General features: G+C 42.5%; 2 protein-coding genes across 2 annotated transcripts; one reads left to right on the forward strand and one right to left on the reverse strand.

Moving 5' to 3' along the window:
* The first annotated feature begins 65 nt into the window (after positions 1 to 65).
* Positions 66 to 8703, forward strand: etnppl (ethanolamine-phosphate phospho-lyase). Its single transcript, XM_062383781.1, has 13 exons — positions 66 to 212; positions 1683 to 1801; positions 2027 to 2186; positions 3454 to 3528; positions 3725 to 3818; positions 5064 to 5180; positions 6080 to 6162; positions 6399 to 6624; positions 6845 to 6999; positions 7229 to 7318; positions 7674 to 7804; positions 7970 to 8034; positions 8198 to 8703. The coding sequence occupies exons 1-13, from the start codon at positions 151 to 153 to the stop codon at positions 8252 to 8254; spliced, it is 1434 nt and encodes a 477-aa protein (XP_062239765.1). The 5' UTR covers positions 66 to 150; the 3' UTR covers positions 8255 to 8703.
* Positions 8704 to 10751: 2048 nt separating this feature from the next.
* Positions 10752 to 13091, reverse strand: ostc (oligosaccharyltransferase complex subunit). Its single transcript, XM_062384244.1, has 4 exons — positions 12854 to 13091; positions 12059 to 12152; positions 11445 to 11642; positions 10752 to 11340 (listed from the first exon to the last, which is right to left on the reverse strand). Exons 1-4 carry the CDS (start codon positions 12990 to 12992, stop codon positions 11322 to 11324), a joined length of 450 nt encoding a protein of 149 aa, XP_062240228.1. The 5' UTR covers positions 12993 to 13091; the 3' UTR covers positions 10752 to 11321.
* Between the last annotated feature and the right edge of the window lie 472 nt (positions 13092 to 13563).

Consider the following 13563-nt stretch of genomic DNA (forward strand, 5'->3'; position numbering starts at 1 on the left):
CGCGCGGCACCTGTCACAGCCGTGTCACAGGCAGTGTGTGTGTGTGTGTGCGTGTGTGCGTGTGTGCGCGCGTGTGTGTGCAAGTAAAGCGGTGCCGGCCGGGTTCACTCCCTCATTCAGCGCGTTGACGAGCAGCTGGACAGCTTCAGCATGGCCGCTGCGGTGATACTCGAGAAAGATCGGACGATAGACCTGCGGAGGAAGCACATCGGGTAAGATGAGTGACACGAAGTTAGTTAGGCTTCGTCTAAGAGCTGGAAAACCACTTTATATAAGCTACGCTCCGTTTTCTAGACTTCCTCCAGAGAGGCAGTTATGACACAATTGAAGTTTTTGTTTTCACTCTGAAATTGAACTTGTCGCAGATCTTTCTTTTGATATACACTGTTATATACCTCTCGATCTGCGAGCTGCAAAAATCATTTATTTGTTTTGCATTTTATTCATATATATACCAGAGGTGTGGACTCGAGTCACATGACTTGGACTCAAGTCAGACTCGAGTCATGAATTTGATGACTTTAGACTCGACTTGACAAAATGTAAAGAGACTTGCAACTCGACTTGGACTTCAAAATCAATGACTCGTGACTTCACTTGGACTTGAGCCGTTTGACTTGATAAGACTTGCTCCTTTCCCCAAAACACAAAGATTCAAAAGTATGTTATTAAGGAGCGCTCTGTATCTGTCATCGTGTTTGTGTGCGTCTGTGTGTGTGCAGCTCCGCCGCTCCCAAAACGCCCACTACGCGCTGTGCGTCGGGCACCAAGTCCTGAGGGGGCACCAAAAAAAAGCAACTGAAGAATTATCATAGTTATTATAATTATGTAGCCGAGCGTTTGGTTGTATCATAAGTCCGGCTTCGGCCGACAAAGGACACGAGAGCAGGTCATGCGCTCGGGACAGCACACCCGTTTATTCTCCGTTCATTTTACAACTTCACTCATCACAGCAGCCACTTCCTTTAAAACCCCCTTTCAAAATAAGAGTCACTACCAACAACCCACTTAAAACCGGAAATAAAAATCAACCCTCAACAATAACGTCATTAAATAAATTAGCTTACAATTATAATGCCGATATTATTTCAGTATAGAAATATTAGGTACCTTTTAGCCATGTATATCACAAAAAAGGCAGAACAAGAGATATATTAAATTGCTCAAAAAAAGTTAGTGAAGATTGACTATTCTTGTTTGTACTTATTGATGATTATTTAATGTAATCATAGAGGAGTTATGCTTAGGGCACCAAAATGACTCGCAGCGGCACTGGGTGGAATCATACTACGTCCACATCGTGCACAAATGACTGACAGACTTTTGGCCAATTTGGTCTTTTGCAAATGCAATTCAGCATAGGGCCCTGACATATAAAAAGCACAACCCTGTTCATTGTTATGTTCAAGTATTTGTTATGTTTCTCACATGTACACACACACAGAGACAATATTAGGTAAGATAAATGAGATGAGATAAACAAAAAGCATACATGATCTGTGTAAATATATTATTACTCAGTGATCAAAAGGACTATATATATATATATATATATATTTATATATTATGTTGCAGACATTATATTTCAAATACATACACTATATCCAAGTATACCATACAATGATACACTATGCATGCACACACACCACACACAGATGTCACTGACTGTATTTCCTCCACAGGCCGTCTTGCAAGATCTTCTTTAGCCATGACCCGATCAAGATTGTGCGAGCCAAAGGCCAGTACATGCATGATGAAACGGGGCGTCGCTACCTGGATTGCATCAACAATGTGGCTCATGGTATATAAACGCACACATGCACACACATGAAGATGCACAAAAACTATGTATCACCTGTTGTCACTGCAATCAAAAGCCTTTAATTTCAGCTCATGGCATCCAGTTGTGCTCTTTTAATCTGAGTGGTGATGGCAGGCTGTCATTTGACGTCACTGTAAAGCATGTCATCCAGACACTGAGGACCAATTCTAACCCTGTGTGCGACTTCTCCTCCCTCTCCCTCAGTGGGCCACTGTCACCCGGACGTGGTGCAGGCGGGAGCTCGGCAGATGGCACAGCTCAACACCAACTCACGTTTCTTGCACGACAACCTGGTGTTGTACGCGCAGAGGCTGCAGGCCACGTTGCCTGAGAAGCTGTCTGTGTGCTATTTTGTCAACTCCGGGTATGTCTGCCTTACATTCAGCCACTCCTTTATCAACCAAGACAACATGAGTGAACATTGGCCGTACTTCTTTTTTTAATTAGTAGGCCTGGATCAGTGAGGTTGAGGGAAGGAACAGTGCAGATAAAGTCCCATATCAGCAGGGGGCTGTCCCGAGAGCAGCAATAAAGTTACCAGTTGTTCTGACGTTGTGAGATAAGAGGGTAGAGTCCATACAGGTACGGCCATCAGGTAGTAATCAAACAAGTGACACAAAAAAAACGTTTTCAAGATTCTCGATTAATCATTTTAATCAAAGCATCTTGAAAAATCTATAAGTGACTTTTCTGGCATCAGTGTTCCTGGTGGTTGTCTTCACTGCAACCTGAAAAACAACATACTGCAATGCATGTTCCGCATTCTTAGCACTGACACACACAAATCATCACTCTGGACCAGTTGTTACTCATTGACCTAAACCAGATCAACAGGAATGATCTGGTTTAGGTTAACAATAGTACTCATAAAAATCCATATGTACCCAAGACTAGACAGGGTATCCATGAGTCATAGGGGAATAAATAACCTGACAAAACAAAGGACAGGGTTAAAAGAAGGTGTGGACATCCCTGAGATTGCACACTGTGCGCATACCTCTGCTAAGGCTAAAGCCCTATATTGCCATGAATACTGCATCTGCACGTTTATCTCCTCCGTGGGTTATCTCCCAGACTGCCCGCAGAAGCTCATGGAAATTTGATCAGATTTTTTGAGAAATCCTGCTGACAAACAAACAAACAAACAAACAGCATTGAAAACTTCCTTGATGGAGGAAACACTATGGCTGTAAAGTGGCTAGACAACTTGGCTGGCGTGCACACCTCAGCTCAAGCCAGCACGTGTGGAATGATGTAGCACACAGGGAATCCCTCCCCGTCACATCGATACTGCCAGCTCATGAGATTTCCAAATTACCATATAATAATTAACAATTATAGCAAAAAAGAGCAGAACAGGCTCATTCTCCGCTGAAGGTTAGATACCTGCAACAGTAGAGTTGATATTTAGGTAGCTTTCATGGTAAACTCTTGAATGACTTAAGTTTTGAACTCTTATTTTTGTACTAATAAATAGGTAATCATCTCCTGTGCCTATCATGGTCACAGGAGGTGGTCAGTGAAGAAAGCACAAACCTGGGTCTGACGTATGAGCGATATAGGCGGCCTCTGCTGTGTATTTTGTGGTGACTGAGTAACTCAGAGTAACCCTTGCCCCTTTTGAACTTCAGCTCCGAAGCCAATGACCTAGCCCTTCGACTAGCATGGCAGTACAGAGGCCACAAAGACATCATCACGTTGGAAAAGTAAGTGTTGCTGCCACTGCCCCGTCTCTGTTTGGGAAAGAAACGAAATCCTGTGGTGCTGCACCAGACGAGCAAAATCAAAGCACATAAATGACAATGAGCTGTGAGAGTCCGTTTGTCCTTGTAGTACTAATTTTATCGATGCTACAGTCGAGGGAACAGGCTGATCCTGGTCCTGTGTTGTGTTTGTTTACAGTGCTTACCATGGCCACCTCTCATCGCTCATCGACATCAGTCCCTACAAGTTCCACCAGCTGTCGGATGCTGAACGCAATCCATTTGTCCATTTGGTGAGTGCTTTTTTGCCTTCTCTCGCCCTGTTTGCCTGTGTGCACACCATCAAAACTCCATGACTCCACTTGCTCTACCGGGCTGTGGCAGGCGGTTGAGTGTCCACACCTTGCCTGCATGGGTACACAAATGTGTCGGTGTATGTGTGGGTTTAAAAAACGGGAAGATTGAGCCGAGGAAGATGAAACGGGATGATTTTTGAAGGGAGGCCAAGGTGAACGTTTTACACACACATTCTGAACCACAGAGGACAGATAGGAGTGGCAAGACAGGTAGGAAAGGCAGGTTATTACCAAATAGCCAAATCCTGCCTATTTCCACTGACGCCATATACATATAATACTTAATTATCTTTCCCTCCTATATTTGACTGCATCATTTTCTTTCTCCGTTTGGGAACATTAAAGAAAACTCCACCGTCCACATCTTTAACTGCGTTGTACTGTAGGAATCCGGTGGTGTAGTTTGACATGTCGACCTGTGGAACACCAGGCTCTCGTGTTACACGCCAACGCCGAGGCAACACAGTGGTGCAGGTGACTTGGCCTGCTTGTTTTATTCATCATCACAGACAGGAAGAAATCGAGCAGTGGTTCCAATGCCGACAGTTGAGGTCTTTGTTTACCCCCTTAGTAAAACTCTTGACTCTCTGTCAAAACAGCTGTCAAAACAGCTATGTCCTTTCATCACATACAGTATGTGAACCTGAATGTGGATGGACGAGGACGGCCAGAATGTAAACCAGATGTGGGACACAGATAAACTCACTAGAGAGACCATTTCCAAGATATGATTTTACATTTGTGATGCAGAAACTCTATCAATACTATTTTGGGGGGCTGTTAACATTTGATTGGATCATGTCTGTGCAGTTTTTATCAATGTTTTGTATGTTCCGATCAAATCACCACTATTATTGTAAATCTAGAACAAATGTTGGAAAAAAAGTTTTCATGTTGCCAATCATCGATGGGAAATAAAGATGGACGACGTGTCTCAACTTTCTTCCACTGTACAAAAATGAAGCCAAAATATCCTGCACACAGAATCAAGGTCCCGCATCTATCTTTAAATTCACGCTACGGTTGAAGTCATGTACTTTGTTTTTGTTAAGCACCTCTACTTCCATGCTGCAATGACAACTTTTCAGAAGATCGTGCACAAACGCTGACCTTTAAATTAATTTGATGTCCCTTTTTTAAGAAACCATCGGAATAAGGGCTTTGTTCTTGCTTCCTTAACAGGCTCCGAGCCCAGATGTGTACAGAGGCAAGTACAGGGCCGACCACGCTGATCCTGCAACAGCATATGCAGATGAGGTCAAAGACATAATCGAGAAAGTTCACAAGAAAGGAGGCAAGGTAAAGTTTGTGTCTCTTATTGTTCTGCTGTCAGATGAAGTCAACACTGAATAAACACAGCCAACCGTTGTTGTGTTCTTTCGTAAGAATAACCTCTGGAGTTGGCTCCGGATTACTACAAGCCAAATGCAATGCGATGCAACTGGTGTGCCGAATGTGTTGTTGTGCACAAAGGATTGAGATGGAGGGGGTGCAAGGCAATCGGAAAATTGTCACTCTGACTTTAAATGTCACATAAAGTATACTCAAGCAACTTTATCATTTTGGAATTCCATGGTAGGTTCCTTGTTACCCACGTCTTGTACGGGCGCTCATTCGATTTTCCTACTTACCTATTTTCCCTTTTCTCTCCTCTTTCACCCTCCTCTCACTGTTCTCAGGTTCAGGCCAAGGACTCTCTCTCTCTTTTAGGGTCAAACAGCAGATCACAAAAACATGTGTAGCAGACTCTGTGTCCAAACTTGTCGGCCTTTAATCCAATGGTTAAAAGCGCAGCACCGAGGGCATGTCCATGCATCCAGCGGCGAGGGGGACATGCTGTCCGCACAGAGATTACGCGGCATACGTTTAGCAGTTTGTAATGGATGTTTGTGCAGATGATGCAACCACAGGAGGAGGCCTACATTTTTTTTTTTTAATGATTGAAACAACAGGGCGAAACGGGTGCGTTATTTAATGTCACATCCTGCTGATCATGTTTCAAGTGAGTACACAACTTTAAATTGTTCACCACTTTGAGCCTAACATGCGTTCTCTCTCTCTTTGTGCACTGTGCAACTACTGAAACCACACTTATCAGGAGGGTCATCAACAAGCCGGACAATCCAGGACTCCTCCTCTTAACCTGTTTATCTGGTTCCGTATTGACAGAACTGATCTGTTTTTTCTCTTCTGCACAGATTGCCGCTTTTATTGCTGAGTCATTGCAGAGTTGCGGCGGGCAGGTTATTCCCCCCTTGGGCTTCTTCCAGCAAGTGGCAAAGTAAGAGATGCATTCATGTCTGAAGAGCATTTGTAGACTCGTCTCACGGAAATTGTAACACATGGACTCATGCGAATTATGCTCTGACTGCAAAGTATCTTCAACGCGTAAATGATGCAAACAACAACAAAATGCCCGACCCAAATTTCGACCAGCTGCACCAGGATGCCTGTTAAAAGAGCCGTGTAGTTTGAAAATGAGATAAGAGCCGTTGCCGTTTCGCGGCCCCTCCACAGACACGTCCGTCAGGCGGGGGGCCTCATCATCGCCGACGAGGTCCAGGTGGGCTTTGGGCGCGTCGGCACCCACTTCTGGGCCTTCCAGCTTCAGGGGGACGACTTCGTGCCCGACATCGTCACCATGGGGAAGCCCATCGGCAACGGCCACCCCATGTCCTGCGTGGTGACGACCAAAGAGGTGGCGGAGGCCTTCACGACGTCCGGGATGGAGTACTTCAACACGGTAGTAAACTGAAATCTGTGACAACGACAACAACAGAAAAACAACAGAGAACACACAAGATCTTTGCCTTTTGTCCCACATGGACGAGGAATGACACTGACCCGACCTCGTCCTTGACATTAAGTCCGCATAACTGCATATTGGTCTTGCTCTCATGATGCATGACCTCCCTGTGTGAGCCTAACCTTTGGTGTGCTCTGTCCTCCTTTCAATTTCTCAGTTTGGCGGTAACCCAGTGTCGTGCGCCATCGGCCTGGCCGTCCTGGACGTGATCAAGAAGGAGGATCTCCAGGGCAATGCGCTACGTGTGGGCCGATACCTGATCAATCTGCTGCAACAGCAGAAAGAAAAGCATCCACTGATCGGAGATATCAGGTTCGTAAACAAACACACACACACGTATTACTGTAATATAGTGAAGCTGCAATCATCATCTAACAAAGTAAAACTCCTAAATCACTTTTGGAAGAATCAATATCTCTATAATAAAAATGGGTTGATATCAGTAAAAAAGTGCTTCATTTTTGGTTTACATCATCATGATCCAGAAAAAGGTTTTGGCAAAGAATGAAGCTGAGTGTGTGTTTTGTGTCCTGTCATGCAGAGGCCTTGGCCTTTTTGTCGGGGTGGAGCTCGTGAGGGACAGGTTGAAGCTCACTCCTGCTACGGCTGAGGCTCAAGAGGTCATATATAAGTAAGTGCGTTTCTGTTACGTGTTGTGTTGTCAAATTGATGGAGATGTTTTCTTACTATGCTTGTGTTTTGTCCACTTGCATGTGTTTTCTTAAGCTGCAGTGCATTGAGCGCTCTGGGCCACCGTACTACACACTATATATCCGACAAATGACTATATAATGACTATATAGTGAGCAGCTAATGAATTCAGATGCAACCTTTGTTATTCATTTAACTTCATTGTTCAGATGTTTTTCCACACAGGTGGAATCAGTTCCAAGGGTGCTGATTGGCTGATTGAAACGTCAATATTATTAGTTCTACCTGTGCTTTTCCTGAACTAGTGGAAAAATGATTCATATATATTGTTCCAGGCTGAAGGAAGACTACATCCTCCTCAGCGCTGACGGACCCCATCGCAATGTGCTCAAGATTAAACCCCCCATGTGCTTCACCACAGAGGACGCTGACCTGGTTGTCGAGAAAATGGACCACATTCTCACGGGTACTTGACATTTCCTCGTTTGTTTCTTTCTCCGCGGTGTCGCACACGACGCCGTTGCCAGAATGTTTTGTCGTCTCTCTGGCTTGTGCATTATTTATGTAGTTCGAGGTGTGTAACGGCTAGAAGAGCTGTTGCTCATGTGTGTTACTGTGTCTTTGTTTCCAGAGCTTGAGGCAGCTTTAGGTTTGAAGTTGTCGACCGCGGTGAACACAGAGAATGAATGGAGAAAGGTAAGTGTGACTTTGCAGCATCAAAACACATTTTCTTTGCTCTTTAAAAACACCTATTATCACCTCTTTGCATGTAAAGTGCAAACACATAATACTCAGTTGTGTTTTTACCACAAAAAGTGCAAAGAATCTCTACATTTCTCTTCACACCTTTTCTGTTCAGGATTCTATGTCAAGCTGCCGACCAATGAGAACGGACACCGGTATCACAGTGACTTAGTTCACAGCAGAGGCGGCAGTCTGCAACAAACCAAACGCCTCAGGATATAAAGCCTTGCATATTTGCAGAACTTGTTAAGCAACTGATTACAGCTGTCATAAATTCCGGAGGTGAAAGGTTCTTTAGCCTTTGAGCAAAGTATTAATATGTTAATAATGATGTTCTGAATGTCTTTGAGATTGCAGTGTCCTCAGGTATATTTTAATTGTACAAGGCATCAAGCTGCTTATTCAGCACAGCACGTTGAATATAGTTTAACTGTGGTACAACGACTTTATTGTGTCATTTATCATGCTACATGAAATGTATTTTGCATAATTTTTTTAATTTTTGGCAACAATTATTTGACCGTGAAGTGAATCATGATTTTAAAAATGTCCTTTGTGTGTAAAACATGTTTTTTTTTGTCAGTGTGGCTTTTGAATTAAAACAAATGTTATCTCATTGTGGACATTGGTCACTGTTGCTGTTGACCCGCAATGGAAATGCTTATGGTGACCTCTGCCTTCCAGGTCGGCTTGAATCAAGTGTAAACTAGTTCTTCCGAGAATGGTGTATCTTATTAGGCCCCCCCTCGGCCAAATAAACACGGACACTGTTTGACCAGTCTGCAGCTATTTATCTAAGTTCCCATGTTCTTCATTAACAGAGAAGGGACGTGGTTCCAAAAAGATAACTTATTTTTTGCGCTCTGGAACCAAGATCTGCCTCAGAGTTGATCTCGGGTTAATTCTCCATACAAACCACTCAGTGTGCATAATTTGATAAATACAAGTTTTGTCTTTCCACATTAGAAAACAGGACATATTTGTATTATTATAGTAGTTATATTAGAGTATTCATTGCATATACGATAGAAGCTCCTTTAAAAGTGTATTTGACGAGAACATGATACGAGTACTGCCCCTGTCGTATTTGAGCTGTGTAGATGCTGCGCTTCATGATGTCTTTCTTTAAGTGGTTATGAAATATTTCTCTTTCTATCTTCCCTTGTTCCTCAGCTGTTTTGATATGTTTCCCATGAGTGCTTGCCTGACAGAGCAGCGGTGCACAAGGTCTTTTTGGCTTTGCGGCCCCAGTGACCACATTTGCATACAATAGTGTACAACCTTCTGTTCCTCGTACTAGTTTTCTCAGGAATCTAAGAATCTGTATTTACCGCAACAGGCAGTGTTAAACTAAACCGTAACAACAATTTGTGAATCCGATTTGTATCTGTATCTGACAACCCAGTCATTTCTTCTGTGAGTTTATAACAACCTCTACAATCCTTGGCCTTCATTTGAATGCTGCATTTTTTCTGTGAAATATATATGTGACCAAAATCTGAATCTTTAAGGCTCTTGTAGCTTGTTGATGGGACTTGCTGGATCAATGACGCCACCTTCTGGCAGGATAATGACGCTGTTTTTGAGGAAACAAAGCAAGCAGACCATAGATTAGCTTAGTTTTATATCCCTTACAAGAGGTGAAGTCAGCAGAGGTGTCAACAGTATTCCCATTCATTACTCAAGTAGAAGTATAGATACTAGGGTTTAAAAATACTTTTGTAGAAGTTTAAGTATCAACTCAAGCTTTTTACTTAAGTCAAATTGTAAAAGTACTGGTCTAAAAACTACTTAAAGTATAAAAGTAAAAGTAATGTAAGGGGAATTTTTTCATGTAAATACATTATAGTACCATATGTGTACTACTGAGCATTAACATGCGTTTCATGGAGCAGAAGACATAATAACTAGTTGCCGATAAGTATTGTAATCGTGCAAAAAGTCAAACTTCAGTGGAATGTTATCAATAACCTTTATTGGAAGAGACCTTGAGACCAAACCTGTATGTATGTCAACACTACCGATAGGCGTTGTTCAGCCGCAAAAGCAGCAGGTTCTCAAAGTTATTTGAGCATATGCATGCTCTACCTGGCCTGAAGACGAGCCATGCAACACTAAACAGTCTTTCACAGGCTGCTGAGGCCCTGCCTTTTGTACACACCGCACATCGCTACTACCGATTGGATGGTTTAGTGAGGTCCTCGGAGTGCCGAGAAGACGATCAAACTTTACTATCTAGAGGAAGTAAAAGTCGTTACAAGGTTTCCGTAGGTGAAACTGCGGAAGGATCATTACCGGTACAGCGTGTCTCCCGAGGCCGGGGTCGTGTTGGTGTGGCACACGAGTGCTCTCCCACCTACCACCCCACTCCTTCTATTTTTCTGTCCCCTTTTTTTGTGTGTTTTTGAACGATGACAAACCGGAAGGAAAACAAGCCAAATTGAAATAGGGGTAACAAGGCTATTTTTAAAATGAAACGAGGAGAAGTAAAAAGTCGTCTGAAAAAGAAATACTCCAGTAAAGTATAGATACCCAAAATTTCTACTTAAGTAAGGGTAAGTATTTGTACTTTGTTACTTGACACCTCTGGAAGTCAGTATACTCTGCCCCTTGGCTTTGTAGCCTAAATGGATGTTTCTGATAAAAGTACGACAGTCATAGCAAAGAGCTCTGAAAAGGAAGATTTATTTCACAACCTGGTACAAAAACGTATCTGTGACGGGTTGAAGGCTTTCTTCATGACTTCTTGACAACTACACACAACTTTGACGTTATTCAGAACCCCCTCTGAACTATTCAGAGATTTTAAAGCAATGGCTCCATCCCAACCATGTCCAGTAACTTCCTCTGTCTTCTCCAGGGTATGTCATCTACTACTAAAGTACTTTTAACTTTTCCCAAAGGAAAAATGAAATTCTAGATTCAGTAAAATTGGGAAAAGATGATGTTCCAGCACCATGTGGTAAAATAGGTGTGCATTCATGTAAGATCTAACAATACATGTCTGCTATGAATCTGTTGCATTAACTTGTTGAGAAAAGAGGAGGAAGTCACTGCACACTAAAGAGAGATAGCCAGCGTGAGTCAGTGCAGCTGGGAGGAATTTCTTCAGCAAGGTCAGTGCTTTCAGTCAGGTTGAGTTTATCTATAATTTTTGCTGAATCTCTGTTGAGCCCCCGAATGTCGAATCTCATCCGTCCAATCCGAATTATTTTTGTTGAAGTCTGGTGTGTGTGTCTTTAGCCCATGAGGTATCCTCTGAAAACACAAAAAACAAACTTGTAAAGACCAGGTCATGACAACGACAAACATCCAGCAGTTCGGACAAGCAGAACTCAAAGACCAATGGTGTTCAAACTTACGGCAGCTTCATGCGCATGAAAACTCTGGCCATGAAGAAGCTGAGGAGGACACTGACAAAGCCAATGAAGAGCAACAGGAAGCGGTTGAGCTTGGGAATGTTGGGCGCATTGGAGCGGTCCAGGATTATGAAGCCCAGCCCTCCCATCGTGAAGAGGAAGCTGGAGGCCAGTCCCTCCATAATATACTGGCCATTTACCCTGCAAAACAAAAAAATGTGTTGGCTCTGCTTAATTCATTCCAATTTATGTGCTGTAAATATGTTGAGTTCATCAGACAGTATATAAAGATGGACAAATCATCTCCGCTTCTCACTATCAAGTAATCAAGCAAAATTATCCCAGATATGAATGCTGATAGACCTGTTTGACCCATGTTGGGTCATTCTGAGCATCACTTATATAGCATCAAACAAAACAAGACAATCGGACAAAATGACAGAAACCATCTTTGGGGGGAAAATGTAGTACTTGGACTGTTTAAGGCCGGGTTTATGACCTTTACTACAGCCAGCCACCAGGGGTTATCAAGACGCTTTGGCTTCACTTTAGGGACTATGTCATGTTGTCCATCTTCATGTACAGCAAATGGTTGAGATGTGTGAGGAGTATCATACCTGTATGCCAAAAAGGCAACTGGTCGCTGGTGTCCATGCTCGTCCGTCATTGAACCCACACTGGGCGGCTCAACAATAACATCGTAGATGATACCTGCAGGGAGAAAAGGGTTTTGATTAGGCGTCAAACAGACCACAGCTTAACTTCCTGTGTTCAATCAGCTTCGGCCTATCTGAGGAGGTAAAGCTCTCAGAGTCAGTGACTTCTTTAAATCACTTTTTTTAATCTATTTTTATAGAAGAGCATTCACGTGAATTTGTGTTTTACTTGTTCATTTATTCTCTTCATAGTACTGCTTTTCTGAGACAAAGCTATATATTTATTCATATAATTTAAACACAAGTTAGTGTTATTGACCACCTAAACCCCCTCGTCACATTGCATCCTGCTGATTGTGATTGTTCTTGATGTAGAGGCAAAGCACTTTGTAATCTACGTTTTTTAACAGTGCGTTATAAATCAAGTTATCATTATTATTATAATGTCCCACATGACAACTGAGCGATAAATCGATCTCGAGATTGAGTTCAAGTACAATCGATCAACAGTATATATTGTCAAGCACAGATGCCGTCACATCTGGTTCTAACCTAGCCAGAAAGCTGTTATTAGCATACGTGCTAGCGCTAACGTTAGTAAGCTCACATACAAACACAACCAATGCAAACAGTATCTGACGTGATGATCTATCATTTATCAGAAGCACATGAAAGAACACTGGTAGTTAAAGTAATGCTACCGGATTTAGCTATAGCCAGCTATCTGCGGGAGATTAGCTTAGCTCGTTCGTTTACCTCCTGTGATGAGAAAGTAGGACACGATAACGATCGCGTACACGGTCATGGCGGACGGCATGTGCAGCCATGATGGTTTCTTCAGCTTAACGTTGGGACACTCGAGCACAGAGAACGGCATACTGTATAAAGTCTCCATGTTTGTTCTAAAACTGTCGCTGCACCACTAGCTGCTGATGGTGTTGCTAACGTGACGTCCAAACAGCGGCTCTGTTGACGTGTCCCGGAAGTATATGCTGTATTTCTTTTCTGTGTCGTCTTCTGCTTCTTCTTCTTGTTTAATACTGGATGGCACCTCATGTTGAAGGCGCACTACCGCCAACTACTACGCTGGAGTGTGAGTTAGAGTCTTTGGGCTGCGGAAATACATAAAGGATAAAAAATAAATAAACAGATAAAGACATTTTAAAGTTAAATCCTCTACATTTAATCAATTTCTTTTAAAAACTCTAACAATACTTACTATTTAATATTAATATACTATATATGTTTCTTCAAAGTTCTTCTATTGGCTCCACATTCAGAGCCAATTTTTTTTCATTTTTTTCTACATCTTATTTATATGTACATTCCAATTCAGCTTTGTGTCAAATGTGAAATGTGTTCTTATTGTTCCCCATACATTTTAAACCAACTTCTCTTATCCTTTTCTAGAAAATATCATTAATTTTGTTTGTTCAACTGAAAACCTAAATCCCAATATGACCATT

This window comes from Platichthys flesus, chromosome 24 (genome assembly GCF_949316205.1).
Source record: "Platichthys flesus chromosome 24, fPlaFle2.1, whole genome shotgun sequence".
NCBI lineage: Eukaryota > Metazoa > Chordata > Actinopteri > Pleuronectiformes > Pleuronectidae > Platichthys > Platichthys flesus.

Bases quoted from the DNA above. Each gene is read 5' to 3' on its own strand.
- etnppl (XM_062383781.1), top strand. From the start codon at position 151: ATGGCCGCTGCGGTGATACTCGAGAAAGATCGGACGATAGACCTGCGG. The intron at 213-1,682 runs GTAAGATGAGTG...TTTCCTCCACAG, and splicing joins CTGCGGAGGAAGCACATCGG to GCCGTCTTGCAAGATCTTCT. The intron at 6,163-6,398 runs GTAAGAGATGCA...GCCCCTCCACAG, and splicing joins TTCTTCCAGCAAGTGGCAAA to ACACGTCCGTCAGGCGGGGG.
- ostc (XM_062384244.1), bottom strand. From the start codon at position 12,992: ATGGAGACTTTATACAGTATGCCGTTCTCTGTGCTCGAGTGTCCCAAC. The intron at 12,153-12,853 runs GTAAACGAACGA...TTCTCCCTGCAG, and splicing joins CTACTTTCTCATCACAGGAG to GTATCATCTACGATGTTATT. The intron at 11,643-12,058 runs GTATGATACTCC...TTTGTTTTGCAG, and splicing joins GTTGCCTTTTTGGCATACAG to GGTAAATGGCCAGTATATTA.